Source organism: Oncorhynchus keta, chromosome 2, assembly GCF_023373465.1.
Source record: "Oncorhynchus keta strain PuntledgeMale-10-30-2019 chromosome 2, Oket_V2, whole genome shotgun sequence".
NCBI classification, from domain to species: Eukaryota; Metazoa; Chordata; class Actinopteri; order Salmoniformes; family Salmonidae; genus Oncorhynchus; species Oncorhynchus keta.
In genome coordinates, this window is record NC_068422.1 from 23,248,708 (window position 1) to 23,265,151 (window position 16,444).

At 42.4% G+C, this 16,444-nt stretch overlaps 1 protein-coding gene across 4 annotated transcripts in view; it reads right to left on the bottom strand.

Annotated features, from left to right (window-relative positions):
- LOC118398234 (ribosomal protein S6 kinase alpha-2) overlaps positions 1 to 16,444 on the bottom strand; it is a 67,352-nt gene that overhangs the window by 25,818 nt on the left and 25,090 nt on the right. For all 4 annotated transcript variants that reach the window (XM_035793409.2, XM_035793386.2, XM_035793401.2 and 1 more), the window contains 4 exons: positions 6,799 to 6,915; positions 6,625 to 6,706; positions 5,689 to 5,769; positions 4,657 to 4,736 (listed from right to left, as the gene is read on the bottom strand). In XM_035793409.2, coding sequence (XP_035649302.1) covers positions 4,657 to 4,736; positions 5,689 to 5,769; positions 6,625 to 6,706; positions 6,799 to 6,915 — 360 coding nt within the window. The remainder of the gene's footprint in view (positions 1 to 4,656; positions 4,737 to 5,688; positions 5,770 to 6,624; positions 6,707 to 6,798; positions 6,916 to 16,444) is intronic.

The window sequence follows — 16,444 nt, forward strand, 5'->3', positions numbered from 1 at the left end:
CTCCGTCTTGCCGAGGTTCAGCTTGAGGTGGTGATCCGTCATCCACACTGATATGTCTGCCAGACATGCAGAGATGCGATTCGCCACCTGGTCATCAGAAGGGGGAAAGGAGAAGATTAATTGTGTGTCGTCTGCATAGCAATGATAGGAGAGACCATGTGAGGTTATGACAGAGCCAAGTGACTTGGTGTATAGCGAGAATAGGAGAGGGCCTAGAACAGAGCCCTGGGGGACACCAGTGGTGAGAGCGCGTGGTGAGGAGACAGATTCTCGCCACGCCACCTGGTAGGAGCGACCTGTCAGGTAGGACGCAATCCAAGCGTGGGCCGCGCCGGAGATGCCCAACTCGGAGAGGGTGGAGAGGAGGATCTGATGGTTCACAGTATCGAAGGCAGCCGATAGGTCTAGAAGGATGAGAGCAGAGGAGAGAGAGTTAGCTTTAGCGGTGCGGAGCGCCTCCGTGATACAGAGAAGAGCAGTCTCAGTTGAATGACTAGTCTTGAAACCTGACTGATTTGGATCAAGAAGGTCATTCTGAGAGAGATAGCGGGAGAGCTGGCCAAGGACGGCACGATCAAGAGTTTTGGAGAGAAAAGAAAGAAGGGATACTGGTCTGTAGTTGATGACATCGGAGGGATCGAGTGTAGGTTTTTTCAGAAGGGGTGCAACTCTCGCTCTCTTGAAGACGGAAGGGACGTAGCCAGCGGTCAGGGATGAGTTGATGAGCGAGGTGAGGTAAGGGAGAAGGTCTCCGGAAATGGTCTGGAGAAGAGAGGAGGGGATAGGGTCAAGCGGGCAGGTTGTTGGGCGGCCGGCCGTCACAAGACGCGAGATTTCATCTGGAGAGAGAGGGGAGAAAGAGGTCAGAGCACAGGGTAGGGCAGTGTGAGCAGAACCAGCGGTGTCGTTTGACTTAGCAAACGAGGATCGGATGTCATCGACCTTCTTTTCAAAATGGTTGATGAAGTCATCTGCAGAGAGGGAGGAGGGGGGGGGGGATTCAGGAGGGAGGAGAAGGTGGCAAAGAGCTTCCTAGGGTTAGAGGCAGATGCTTGGAATTTAGAGTGGTAGAAAGTGGCTTTAGCAGCAGAGACAGAGGAGGAAAATGTAGAGAGGAGGGAGTGAAAGGATGCCAGGTCCGCAGGGAGGCGAGTTTTCCTCCATTTCCGCTCGGCTGCCCGGAGCCCTGTTCCTAGTGATGCTGGACGGGCGAGCAAGTTCGGGCAGCGATCAATTGAAAAGCATGCATTTAGTTTTACTTGCGTTTAAGAGCAATTGGAGGCCACGGAAGGAGAGTTGTATGGCATTGAAGCTCGTCTGGAGGTTAGTTACTTCTGCGGGGGCAGAAGTATACAGAATGGTGTCGTCTGCGTAGAGGTGGATCAGAGAATCACCAGCAGCAAGAGCAACATCATTAATGTATACAGAAAAGAGAGTCTGCCCGAGAATTGAACCCTGTGGCACACCCATAGAGACTGTCAGAGGTCCAGACAACAGGCCCTCCGATTTGACACACTGAACTCTATCAGAGAAGTAGTTGGTAAACCAGGTGAGGCAATCATTTGAGAAACCAAGGCTGTCGAGTCTGCCAATAAGAATGTTGTGATTGACAGAGTCGAAAGCCTTGGCCAGGTCAATGAATACGGCTGCACAGTAATGTCTCTTATCGATGGCGGTTATGATGTCGTTTCAGAACCTTGAGTGTGGCTGAGGTGCACCCATGACCAGCTCTGAAACCAGATTGCATAGCAGAGAAGGTATGGTGGGATTCGAAATGGTCAGTAATCTGTTTGTTAACTTGGCTTTCGAAGACCTTAGAAAGACAGGGTAGGATAGATATAGGTCTGTAGCAGTTTGGGTCTAGAGTGTCACCCCCTTTGAAGAGGGGGATGACCGCGGCAGCTTTCCAATCTTTGGGAATCTCAGACGATACGAAAGAGAGGTTGAACAGGCTAGTAATAGGGGTTGCAACAATTTCGGCAGATAATTTTAGAAAGAGAGGGTCCAGATTGTCTAGCCCGGCTGATTTGTAGGGGTCCAGATTTTGCAGCTCTTTCAGAACGTCGGCTATCTGGATTTGGGTAAAGGAGAAATGGTGGGGGCTTTGCCGGGTTGCTGTGGAGGGTGCTGGGCAGTTGACCGGGGTAGGGGTAGCCATGTGGAAAGCATGGCCAGCCGTAGAGAAATGCTTTTTGAAATTCTCAATTATAGTGGATTTATCAGTGGTGACAGTGTTTCCTAGCCCCAGAGCAGTGGGCAGCTGGGAGGAGGTGCTCTTATTCTCCGGGAGGTGTCCTATAACTTTTTTTGAGTTAGTACTACAGGATGCAAATTTCTGTTTGAAAAAGCTTGCCTTAGCTTTTCTAACTGCCTGTGTATATTTGTTCCTAACTTCCCTGAAAAGTTGCATATCACGGGGGCTATTCGATGCTAATGCAGAACGCCACAGGATGTTTTTGTGCTGGTCAAGGGCAGACAGGTATTGCGTGAACCAAGGACTATATCTATTCCTAGTTCTACCTTTTTTGAGAGGGGCATGCTTATTTAAGATGGTGAGGAAGGCACTTTTAAAGGATAGCCAGGCATCATCTACTGACGGGATGAGGTCAATGTCATTCCAGGTTACCCCGGCCAGGTCGATTAGAAAGGCCTGCTCGCAGAAGTGTTTCAGGGAGCGTTTAACAGTGTTGAGGGACTTTGAGACAAGTCTCTGAATGTCCTTGAGTGGCCCAGCCAGAGCCCGCCTTGAACCCAATTGAACATCTCTGGAGAGACGCTCCCCATCCAACCTGACAGAGCTTGAGAGTATCTGTACAGAAGAATGGGAGAAACTTCCCAAATACAGGTGTGTCAAGCTTGTAGCATCATACCCAAGAAGACTTGAGGCTGTAATCACTGCCAAATGTGCTTCAACAAAGTACTGAGTAAAGGGTCTGAATACTTATGTAATTGTGATATTTCAGTTTTATTGTTTACATTTTTTGCAAACATTTCTAAAAACCTGTTTTTGCTTTGTCATTATGGGGTGTAAATTGATGATGGGGAAAAACAATTTAATACATTTTAGAACAAGGCTGGAATATAACAAAATGTAGAAAAAGTCAAGGGGTCTGAATACCTTCCGAATGCACTGTATATGATACATGCATCTTAGTTCATCATGGAGTCAACTAGCATGTTAAATATGATCATTGTTCGTTACAAACAAACTATTGCAATCCACATAGCTTGGCGTATTGCCAATTAATGAGTTTTAAAAAAGTATGGTGTGATGAAACAATCTGCAGTTGTTAGCTGAATGTCCCAAAGGAGTCAATGGTTTCATCAATTGAGTCGTTATCTATAATTTCTTCATAATAGCAGTATTACAATACAGGCTATTGAAGGGATGGGGAATCATTTTGACTCGAGGGCCACATTGGGATTTCGAAAGGGGGCCACAGTTTTTTGGGGAACGATTTTCTTGCCAAAATAATTTTGCAGGCCAGATAAAGGGCAGTGATTTGACAATCATTTCTACAAAATTTCTATCTAGTTTTAGATGTTCAAATGTGACCCGGAGTGTTATTTAACCCAAAATTATAATTCCCCCCCCCAACCCTGGGTTAGTTACTTGGATTCAGGAGTAATTAATCAATGGAAAGAAAGATATATTGTAATCTGACTGATGAGGTCTGGGCTGTTCATTGACAGTGAGCACTTAAATGTTTGCATCGAAAGCCCATGCTAGACATACCACACAAGCCATTATGTCTGTGGTTTGAAAGAAACCTGTGCTGGTAATTGGAAGTGAGTACTTAAAAGAGCTACACTTTATTACTGAAGTAGCCTACTTATTTCAACTCACTATGAATGCATGGACATTCAGAGATGCTGAAGTACAAGATTAAAGCCAAACCAATTAGGAATGAACATTTGTAATGTAGGGACCTATTCCTGATGGGGTCTGATCAATGGCAGGGTGTTTATACATATCGATTGAATCAGTGGGGAGGACGGACCTATTTTTAGTCACAGAATGAGTCCTGAAGCTTTGTAATGCGCATCTGTGATGAATGAAAGTCCTACTTGGCTCAAGCTGTGAAATCACTTCACAGGAAAGCGAGCTATGGTGGTGGCACAGAGGCAGTTATAGATTGGTCATTGTGCTGCACAGTGATGGGCCCCAAAGTGGCATGATGAATCAGTGTACTACTAAGAAGTGTCAAAGATCCATTAATAGCTCGGCGTTGAACATACAATTGGTCATCAAAACAGATTTTCATGAGGACAGAATACCATTCATCTACAGCTCTTTTGGAATGTGCTTGTTTGTTGCTGTTGTCAATAAAGGCAAACAAATCTAAAGAGATATTTTTATGTCATGACCCTTGAACTAACGCATTGGAAGGGTTTTCACTTGGGAGGGTTTTTACTCTATAAGCCAAATTACCAATTGCTGTTGAGTTGACCAATAAAAAAAAAAGTATCACGCAAATTGAGAATGCCTCGAAATATACTGTACCTATTCAATCAAAAAGGGACATCTGTACCAAGAAAACAAATGATTGGAAATAAAAGTATACATTTTTTAAACTTATGCATGTGGTGTTTGAATGTATTAATAAAACAGTGAATGAGCAGTAAGCCATCACAGTGAGTAACATGATGACTGACCTCTTTAGAAAGCCGTGTGAAGAGGTCTCCCCCTCTGAGGAAGTCGAGAATCAGATACAGCTTCCCCTCCGTCTGAAAGGCTGGGCCATAAAAACAACATAAATGGTTTCGCAAAATACATATTCTCCTTCGCTCATGACATGCAATAAAATGAAAACACTCCAAAGTGCAAGAGGCGTCACTACAGTTCGATTCCAGGCTGTATCACATCTGGCCATGATTGGGAGTCCCATAGGGTGGCGCACAATTGGCCCAGTGTCGTCCGGGTTTGACCGGGGTAGGCCATCATTGTAAATAAGAATTTGTTCTTAAATGACTTGCCTAGTTAAATAAATCAAATGTAAAAAATGACAATGAGGCTCAGAGACTATTTGGCAGATTTAAAGCCAATTTCATGTAATTCTACACATTTAGCTATCATATGCTATCTGGGGGGCCCACAACCAGGGGGCCCACAACCCAAATTAAATCAATTTGGTTGGGTACCACCTGGAGTTCGGGGTGCCCCGGGGCATGTGCCCTATGTGCCCGTTCAGTAATCCGGCTCTCCTTAAAAGGTACATGTCAAGGCAAACCTTTTTTTCCTGGTATAATTTTGATATTATGGTTTTCTCGTGTATTCCTATCATCTGCTTTGTTGAGTGCATCCGTTTGCCTGGGGCTGCTGTGGCAATACTCAGAGCATGCTAATAAATAAGGAGGTAAGGTGCTTTGAGACGGAGTGATGGCTTACGCTGTCTGAAGGGCTCCAGACGTCACTGAAATGTTTAGAGGGACGTGCCAAGCCTTATAAAACGCTTGGAGAGTTATTCAATGCAAGAACCTACTCCATTTGATATCACAATGTGTTTCTGCCTGCTGCCTAATGGCAGAACCATTCCAACAACTGATGGCTAAAGACAATCTCGTCACATAATTATTTGGCTGTCTTAACAAGAGGGTTTTCATGTCTCAATGCTTGTTGTATGTATTTGTGCCAGTCAGAACATGGTTACATGGATGAGAAAGACGGCACTTGGGAAATATGCTCACCATAATGGAGTTTGACTATGAAGGGGTGGTTGACTTCAGCCAGAATGTCTCTCTCCATTTTGGACCGCACCCGATCCCGAACTGAAAAACAGACAAAGCTTATCAAAATGGTGGTAATGAATTAAGATACTTGTAGAACTGAACAGATGTGGACAAAAGCTATACATATACAATCCATTAGAGTTGGGCCGGTATCCGACGATACTGTATAAAATACCTCAGGTATGAATGTCTATATTGTCAAAACTGTTGATACTATGAAAATCTGTAAACCACTCAACCATGCATATGGAACTTCTCCCTCACTAGTCAGCCACTTACCTAATCAGTGCATTGGGTATGTCATCGCATAATCGAGACAGAGTGAGCTAATGCAATGACTTGCTGCATTATGCTCATCTATCTGCATTACCTAAGCCTTCTCCCTATGTCACCTGAGAAATGGAGGTCAGCTACTTTGTTATCAATAATAATCAAAATCATAATCCCCTCAAGCACCTGTGCTGCAATGCAGAATATAATGCCAGCTTCCTCTTGCAATGGCTCTCTGCTTTGCAGAGGACATTCCTGCAGCTGTGCCTGTATTATGTAAGCAAGGAGAAAATCATCTCCATTTCCTGAGACAGGGCCAAAAGGCTGCATTTCATTATCCAGAGCAGATTTTTTTTTAAATGTAAAGCGTTTGACTGAGATTTGTTGAGTACAGGAAACGTAAGATGTTTTTGACTGAGATTTGATGAGTATAGGAAACGTGAGATGTAAAAAAATTAAAATAAATGAATATATATTTTATTACTTATGCCGGAAAACCAGTTTGGCTGGATAGGGAATTAAATCATACCCATATCATGTCTGTTTACTGTAATAATATTACGCTCTTAGTAAGATTGGTCCGATGAAAAACATACCACTCTTCGAAAGTATCAGAATAAGTACCTTTTAGCGTTGCTTTCCTTAATACTTTCATGGCATAAAGCTGTCCTCTGTCAGAGCCTTTGATTTTTCTCACCAGGAACACCTATGGAGGAGATTAATATCAGATTGAACAGTAGGGGAAATGTGACGAATGCATAGATGTGAACACCTTAATTCAGGTAGCTATATGTTTACCTTTCCATAGGAGCCTTGGCCTAGCACTTTCAGCAGCTCAAACTGGGAGGGGTCTGCCTTTTCAAAGCCCTCTTTGGTGTGCTGGCTGATGTCGATTTCTTTCAGGATGCCATCGTCCTGCAGGGAAACAGATGGCCCTCATATCAAATCAATCACGTGATTATAGGAATACCAAGAACACCCATGTCATTCCAGAGACACAGGGAGAGCCAGAGAGGGGGATTTAGTCAGATGTCCAACCTAGAGAAGTCAAATTTGATCAGTGCAAACGGAGACTACTCAACATAATCATGAATTGAGATGTTACAGCTAGTATCATGAGTATACAAGTGTCAGAGGAAACTCAGCATTATTACATCGAAGGATAGAACATGCACATTGCTATTACACTTTTTGCCCTTAGTATCTTCAATCTCCATGTTAACTGGTGACAATAGGAGGATTTGAAACAGATGTTGTAGGCTAACAGTCAGAGTGTGACCTTGGCTACAGAACCAGCCAGTAGTCCATCCTGTTCCCCTCTTATCAGGGGAGATTAGTGTGGCCATGTTTTGCTTGAGTGAGGCTATGTAGCTGCCAAACGGGAGATCTTAAAAGGGAACACTCCGGCTATTAATGCGGTCTTCATGACGTGCCTCTGAAATATGCCAACCAGGCATGTGAGAGTCCTGCCCTGACCGTCGCTGATTGATGCAGAATCTGCCACGCTGACTAAGCAGAGAACATGGTTAAACCTGTTTATCTCACTCAATACATACAAGTACAACAAACAGTTACATAACACTTTGCATACAATATATCATTGGGATGAAATAAAAAGGATGCTTTTAAAATCCATATGCTGATTTGTCCCTTATGGTTTACGTTAATCTATAACTTCTCCTTCACTTTATCATGTTGAACACAGCATTGAATAGGAAGAAAATCATGTATCATGTAGCTGAAGAATCAATGGGTTAAGGATGGCCTCTGTAAGCGCTCTAGAAAATAAAGGCAAATAAATCAAACAATGGGATTACAAATGCTCTGTAGCTATCCAAGGTGTCAGTCCCATGGGCTTTTTATATTTCCAAACCTCTAACACGGCAACAGTCCGCTGTCTAAAAGTTAACAAAGAAATGAGTCATGATGCCTTGTACAAACAGTGAGCCTCCACAGTAACCGGTACACCATCCATTAATACTAAACTGTGCAAAAAAATAAACATCCCTTTTTCAGGACTTGGTCTTTCAAAGATAATTCGTAAAAATCCAAATAACTTCACAGAACTTCATTGTAAAGTGTTTAAACACTGTTTCCCATGCTTGTTCAATGAACCATAAACAATTAATGAACATGCACCTGTGGAACGGTTGTTAAGACACTAACAGCTTACAGACGGTAGGCAATTAAGGTCACAATTATGAAAACTTAGGACACTAAAGAGGCCTTTCTACTGACTCTGAAAAACACCAAAAGAAAGATGCCAGCGTCCTTGCTAGGTCCAATAGGTTTACTATTCCAAATGTCCGGGAACATACAGGTGCCTTGGTGGAGGAGTGGGGTAACATCTCACAGCAAAACCTGGTAAATATGGTGCAGTCCATGATGAGGAGATGCAGCTGGTGGCCACACCAAATACTGACAATTACTTTTGATTTTGTTCAGGGACACATTATTCCATTTCTGTTAGTCACATGTCTGTGGAACTTGTTCAGTTTATGTCTCAGTTGTTGAATCTTGTTATGTTCATACAAATATTTACACATGTTAAGTTTGCTGAAAATAAACGAGGTTGACAGTGAGGACTTTATTGTTTTGCTGAATTTAGTTAAAGCATCAGTTTTGTTTTCCAAACGAGGCCTTTTTTTTTTAAATAGAGTAATTGGAAGAAAACTATACCATTTTAGATTACAGAGAATTGCTTTATTATCCTAAAGATCAAACTAATGTTAAGTCTGTGGGGAATAAAAAATAAAAACATTACTACTACACATCAGAAAGAAAGCGAGAATGGATTTAGCTCAGCTCCTCTTAATTAACAGCCTTTCACATTATTCTAAAATACTGGAATGGAAGAGTCTACTTGGTAGTACTAGTAGATTTTCACAGTACCCAATCAGTCTGTTGTTAAATCAGTCTTTTTAAAAAGACACCAGTTTTTTATTTTATTTTTTTTATTTCACCTTTATTTAACCAGGTAGGCTAGTTGAGAACAAGTTCTCATTTGCAACTGCGACCTGGCCAAGATAAAGCATAGCAGTGTGAACAGACAACACAGAGTTACACATGGAGTAAACAATTAACTAGTCAATAACACAGTAGAAAAAAATGGGCAATCTATATACAATGTGTGCAAAAGGCATGAGGAGGTAGGCGAATAATACAATTTTGCAGATTAACACTGGAGTGATAAATGATCAGATGGGCATGTACAGGTAGAGATATTGGTGATATTGGTGTGCAAAAGAGCAGAAAAGTAAATAAATAAAAACAGTATAAAAACAGTATGGGAATGAGGCAGGTGAATAAGGGTGAGCTATTTACCTATAGACTATGTACAGCTGCAGCGATCGGTTAGCTGCTCGGATAGCTGATGTTTGAAGTTGGTGAGGGAGATAAAAGTCTCCAACTTCAGCGATTTTTGCAATTCGTTCCAGTCACAGGCAGCAGAGTACTGGAACGAAAGGCGGCCAAATGAGGTGTTGGCTTTAGGGATGATCAGTGAGATACACCTGCTGGAGCGCGTGCTACGGATGGGTGTTGCCATCGTGACCAGTGAACTGAGATAAGGCGGAGCTTTACCTAGCATGGACTTGTAAATGACCTGGAGCCAGTGGGTCTGGCGACGAATATGTAGTGAGGGCCAGCCGACTAGAGCATACAAGTCGCAGTGGTGGGTGGTATAAGGTGCTTTAGTGACAAAACGGATGGCACTGTGATAGACTGCATCCAGTTTGCTGAGTAGAGTGTTGGAAGCCATTTTGTAGATGACATCGCCGAAGTCGAGGATCGGTAGGATAGTCAGTTTTACTAGGGTAAGCTTGGCAGCGTGAGTGAAGGAGGCTTTGTTGCGGAATAGAAAGCCGACTCTGGATTTGATTTTTGATTGGAGATGTTTGATGTGAGTCTGGAAGGAGAGTTTGCAGTCTAGCCAGACACCTAGGTACTTATAGATGTCCACATATTCAAGGTTGGAACCATCCAGGGTGGTGATGCTAGTCGGGCATGCAGGTGCAGGCAGCGATCGGTTGAAAAGCATGCATTTGGTTTTACTCGCGTTTAAGAGCAGTTGGAGGCCACGGAAGGAGTGCTGTATGGCATTGAAGCTCGTTTGGAGGTTTGATAGCACAGTGTCCAATGACGGGCCGAAAGTATATAGAATGGTGTCGTCTGCGTAGAGGTGGATCAGGGAATCGCCCGCAGCAAGAGCAACATCATTGATATATACAGAGAAAAGAGTCGGCCCGAGAATTGAACCCTGTGGCACCCCCATAGAGACTGCCAGAGGACCGGACAGCATGCCCTCTGATTTGACACACTGAACTCTGTCTGCAAAGTAATTGGTGAACCAGGCAAGGCAGTCATCCGAAAACCGAGGCTGTTGAGTCTGCCGATAAGAATTTGGTGATTGACAGAGTCGAAAGCCTTGGCGAGGTCGATGAAGACGGCTGCACAGTACTGTCTTTTATCGATGGCGGTTATGATATCATTTAGTACCTTGAGTGTGGCTGAGGTGCACCCGTGACCGGCTCGGAAACCAGATTGCACAGCGGAGAAGGTACGGTGGGATTCGAGATGGTCAGTGACCTGTTTGTTGACTTGGCTTTCGAAGACCTTAGATAGGCAGGGCAGGATGGATATAGGTCTATAGCAGTTTGGGTCCAGGGTGTCTCCTCCTTTGAAGAGGGGGATGACTGCGGCAGCTTTCCAATCCTTGGGGATCTCAGACGATATGAAAGAGAGGTTGAACAGGCTGGTGATAGGGGTTGCGACAATGGCGGCAGATAGTTTCAGAAATAGCGGGTCCAGATTGTCAAGCCCAGCTGATTTGTACGGGTCCAGGTTTTGCAGCTCTTTCAGAACATCTGCTATCTGGATTTGGGTAAAGGAGAACCTGGAGAGGCTTGGGTGAGGAACTACGGGGGGGGCGGAGCTGTTGGCCGAGGTTGGAGTAGCCAGGCGGAAGGCATGGCCAGCCGTTGAGAAGTGCTTATTGACGTTTTCGATAATCATGGATTTATCGGTGGAGACCGTGTTTCCTAGCCTCAGTGCAGTGGGCAGCTGGGAGGAGGTGCTCTTGTTCTCCATGGACTTCACAGTGTCCCAGAACTTTTTGGAGTTGGAGCTACAGGATGCAAACTTTTGCCTGAAGAAGCTGGCCTTAGCTTTCCTGACTGACTGCGTGTATCTTATTGAATCAAAATAATAAAACAACCCTTGTCCAACTATTACTCTTTACTAATAAACATGGATGACAGAGGACATGCGTAGTGTATTCTGAACACCAAGATTTGTTATCTGGGTCAACATCTGTTGATGGTGTGTATTTCAAGATAATCTCTTTGATTGAAAAAGTCAACTTGACAAAATGTCTCAGTCGGTTGGAAAATGGTGCTTGCAATACAATAATTTTGGGTATGATTCCTGCATGGGCCATTCAGCTATTTGACCATGACTTCATGTTTATGCATCCTAATGGTAGCTTGGTAGTTATACTGTAAACTCTGATAGCAGCTGTACCAGTTTACTATTCCAAACCATCATCATCATCATGAATTCCGTGCATGTCGTTTGTAAAGGCTGATGACCTACAGTATACTGTACTTTCCAAGTCAAAGTAGGAATTGAGTTAAATGTTACCACAGCAGTTCATCTCTCCCCTTAATAATCTCAGTATCATGGCATAAAGCAGTCAAACAGGGATTTAGATAAACAATAACACAAACATACCAATGGTCTGATTGACTGCCATCTGTCTGATCAGTCTACCTGACTTAGTACAAGATTCTCCCTCAAGAAAACTACCCTTCATTTCATGGTCTTGGGTAAAATATACCTAACTCCCACAAGGGTTTGTCTTCATCCAAATAAAGTATTAATGACAACAACAATATAATGAAAATCACTTTGCGATGCAAAACAGCATCATTGTCTTGTGAGATTATTGACACAGACAGAATAACTCAAGAGGCAATCATGGAGTAAAACACCCCATCGTCACAAGTGCTCAGATATCTAAATCCATCAGGTATTGTTTTGAAAATGGTTTCCATATATGTATTTGTATGCATTATGTTAATCATGCTAAGCATGCCTCAGTGTATTGCAGATGTGCAATATTAAATCCCCTACGTCAATTGTGCAATACTAAATCCCCTACGCCTAGCGTGCAATACTAAATCCCCTACGCCTAGCGTGCAATACTAAATCCCCTACGCCTAGCGTGCAATACTAAATCCCCTACGCCTAGCGTGCAATACTAAATCCCCTATGCCTAGCGTGCAATACTAAATTCCCTACGTCTAGCGTGCAATACTAAATCCCCTACTTCTAGCGTGCAATACTAAATCCCCTACGTCTAGCGTGCAATATCAAATCCCCTACGTCTAGCGTGCAATATCAAATCCCCTACGTCTAGCGTGCAATATTAAATCTCCTACGTCTAGCGTGCAATATTAAATCCCCTACGTCTAGCATGTAATATTAAATCCCCTATGTCCAGTGTGTGATGTGAATGTCTGTTTCCTGGTGAAGGGATTGGGGTTTGGTACATGATCACTACATATTATCTCAGAGAGGCTGGTCTGTCTGAACATCTTGCTATGAGACACTCAGGAAGGGTTACAAAGAGACGTCAAAGTGAATGTGATTTCTACTGATAACTGCACACAGCATTCTGGAAGACAAACAGTCACAAGCAGTGACATGTCTATAACTCCACAGCAATGTTCATACAAACAGTACCATTCACTAACACTTTGAGCCCAACAAGTCTGAAAACATTTGCACCGAATACAACAGTGAAATGCTTACTTTACAAGCCCTTAACCAACAATGCAGTTAAGAAACAATTGTGTTAAGATAGAAAAATAAAAAAAATCATTAAAAGCAACAATAAAATAACAGTAACAAGGCTATATACAGGACGGTACTGGTACACAGAGTCAACGTGTGGGGGCACAGGTTAGTCGAGGTAATTGAGGTGCATGCTATACAGAGAAATATGTTGCGAGTAGGGTAACAGCCTCAATTTGTCAGGGCATGGCCTCTACAAGGTGTCGAAAGCGTTCCACAGGGATGCTGGCCCATGTTAAATCCAATGCTTCCCACAGTTATGTCAAATTGGCTGGATGTCCTATGGGTGGTGGACCATTCTTGATATACATGAGAAACTGTTGAGTGTTAAAAACCCAGCAGCGTTGGGTGCGCCTGGCCGGTGCGCCTGGCACCTACTACCATACCCCGTTCAAAGACACTTAAATATTTTGTCTTGCCCATTCACAATCCATGTCTCAATTGTTTCAAGGCTTAAAACCTCAAAAAAGGATCTTGGCCTTTAAAAAAAAATGTTCACCTAAAATGACATACCCAAATCTAACTGCCTGTAGATCAGGACCTGCAACAAGGATATCCATATTCTTGATACCATTTGAAAGGAAAAGTGTAGAAGTCAGTTCCAACATTTGAAAATAAAAATTGATTTTATCAAACCAAGCTTACATTTTGTGTCTGGGATCCCCAGGATGACAAATCAGAGCAAGATTACTGAATGTAAGTAGATTATTTACCTTCAGAGGTGAATATATCAAAACAGTTGCTGCGATAAAAGTTTGCTGTGCACTCTCCTCAAACAATTAGGATGGTCTTTTTTCACTTTAATAGCTACTGTAAAATTAGACAGTAAAGTTAGATTAACAAGAATTTAAGCATTCTGCACATATAAAAATGCATATGTCCTGGAAAGATGGCTGTTACTTAAAACGTCATTCTAGTCACAGAGCACGTTAGCAACAACCGTCCAGGTATAGGGACACCGATCCCGTAGAGGTTAAAAATCCTTTGTTAGCCTGTCTCCTCCCCTTCATGTACACTGAAGTGAAGTGGATTTAACAAGTGACATCAATAAGGGATCATGGCTTTCACCTGGATTCACCTGGTCAGTCTGTCATGGAAAGAGCAGATGTTCTTAATGTTTTGTAAACAGTGTAGTATATAGTTTTGTATCGTACAGAGTTCCACACATAGTAATTTAATAGGATATCTGTGGTTCCACCACTTTAGAAGGCATTCCAACTATGCGGGAATACCTTGTGCCTTTAACCATCGCACAGCATGCAGCACCATGGATAGCGTTGCGATGAATTTGACATTTTGAATGGACAAAAGACTAATCGTCGATTCAGCACCACAGCTGCTGAACAGTGCCATGCCCAGGTATCTTTGCAATGTGGCGAAGAAAAAGGTGAAGATTGCAATCACCTGTGTAGTGGTTGGGTTTGACATGTTCGTCTACTGTTCCAATTCCCATTCCCCCCAAAACTTACAATTGTAAAACTAGGCCTAGAGAATACATTTCAGATCTTGGTTTCATGCTTAAATATTTCAGTCCAAATCTAATAAAGAATTAATCATTTGAAAGGGTCAATCTGCAGTTCAAACAATAAAGCACTCATCCGGCCACCGTTGTGGGTAAACAGCTTACTGATCGGGCTGGAGAAATGTAACCTCTCTCAAATTCATAGACTGACCATCCATTTGATCAATACGATAATTTTAACCATGTTTTGAAGCTATACAATGTTTGTTTACAATTAGATTGTTTACAAACAATGGAGTAAAACAAGTTTATATTTTGGGTTCTGATTGGGTTAAAATGTTAAACTAAGCTCAATAAGCAAAGAAAGTTGTATTCTTCAAGAATCAATAAAAGCAGCCTACATAAAAATAAATTAAGCAATCACAGATTGCCACGTAAAAACAAAAAATATGGATTCTTAAAAATGATTCATCTCTTAAAATATAATAGCTACACCAAATCCAGCCCGCATTAGGCTTATTTTAGGCTTTTCTTAATCATGTGCACCTTAATTTGGGAGAACAGACTCGTGGTAATGGCTGTAGCGGAATTGTATCAAATACATCAAACATGGTTTCCATGTGCTTGATGCCAGTCCATTCACTCCGTTCAGCCATTATGAGCCGTCCTTCCCTAAGCAGCCTCCTATGCATCTCAGTAACAGTTGCAATAAGACCAAGTACTGAATACATTTAGGGCAGGGGTCCCCAATTACAGTGCCTGCCATAGTGAAGACATCAAAACTATGAAATAACACATATGGAATCATGTAGTAAGCAAAAACGTGTTAAACACATTTTATATTTGAGATTCATCAAAGTAGTCACCCTTTGCCTTGATGACAGATTTGCACTCTTGGAATTCTCTCAACCAGTTTCATGAGGAATGCTTTTCCAACAGTCCAAGGTCCCACATATGCTGAACACTTGTTGGCTGATTTTCCTTCACTCTGCACTCCAACTCATCCAAAACCATCTCAACTGGGTTGGGTGACTGTGGAGGCCAGGTCATCTGATGCAGCACCATCACTCTCCTTCTTGGTCAAATAGCCCTTACACAGCCTGGAGGTGTGTTTTGGGTCATTGTCCTGTTGAAAAACAAATGATGGTCCCACTAAGTGCAAACCAGATGGGGATGGCGCATCGCTGCAGAATGCTGTTGTAGCTCTGCTGGTTAAGTGTGCCTTCAATTCCAAATAAATCAGTGTCACCAGCAAAGCACCCCCATACCATCACACCTCCTCCTCCATGTTTCATAGTGGGAACCACAAATGCAGAGTTTATCCGTTCACCTACTCCACGTCTCACAAGGACACGGTGGCTGGAACCAAAATTCTCAAATTGACTCAGACCAAAAGGACAGATTTCCACCTGTCTAATGTCCATTGCTTGTGTTTCTTGACCCAAGCAAGTCTCTTCTTATTATTGATGTCCTTTAGTAGTGGTTTCTTTGCAGCAATTCGACCATGAAGGCCTGATTCACACCATCTCCTCTGAACAGTTGATGTTGAGACGTGTCTGTTACTTGAACTCTGTAGCATTTAGTTGAAGAAACCTTCAAAGTCCTTGAAAATTCCCAGATTGACTGACCTTCATGTCTTAAAGTAATGATGGACTGTCATTTCTCTTTGCTTTTTTGAGCTGTTTTTGCCATAATATGGACTTGGTCTTTTACCAAATAGGGCTATGTCCTGTATACCACCCCTACCTTGTCACAACAAAACTGATGGGCTCAAACACATTAAGGAAAGAAATTCCACAAATTAACTTAACAAGGCTAACCGGTTAATTGAAATGCATTTCTGGTGACTACCTCATGAACCTGGTTGAAAGAATAACAAGAGTGTGCAAAGCTGTTATCAAGGCAAAAGGTGGCTACTTTGAAGAATCTCAAATATAAAATATATTTAGATTTGTTTAAGACTTTTTTTTGTTACTACATGATTCCATGTGTTATTTAATAGTTTTGATGTGTCGACTATTATTCTACAATATAGAAAATAGTAAAAATAAATAAAAACCCTTTAATGAGTAGGTGTCCAAACATTTGATTACTACACTGCTCAAAAAAATAAAGGGAACACTAAAA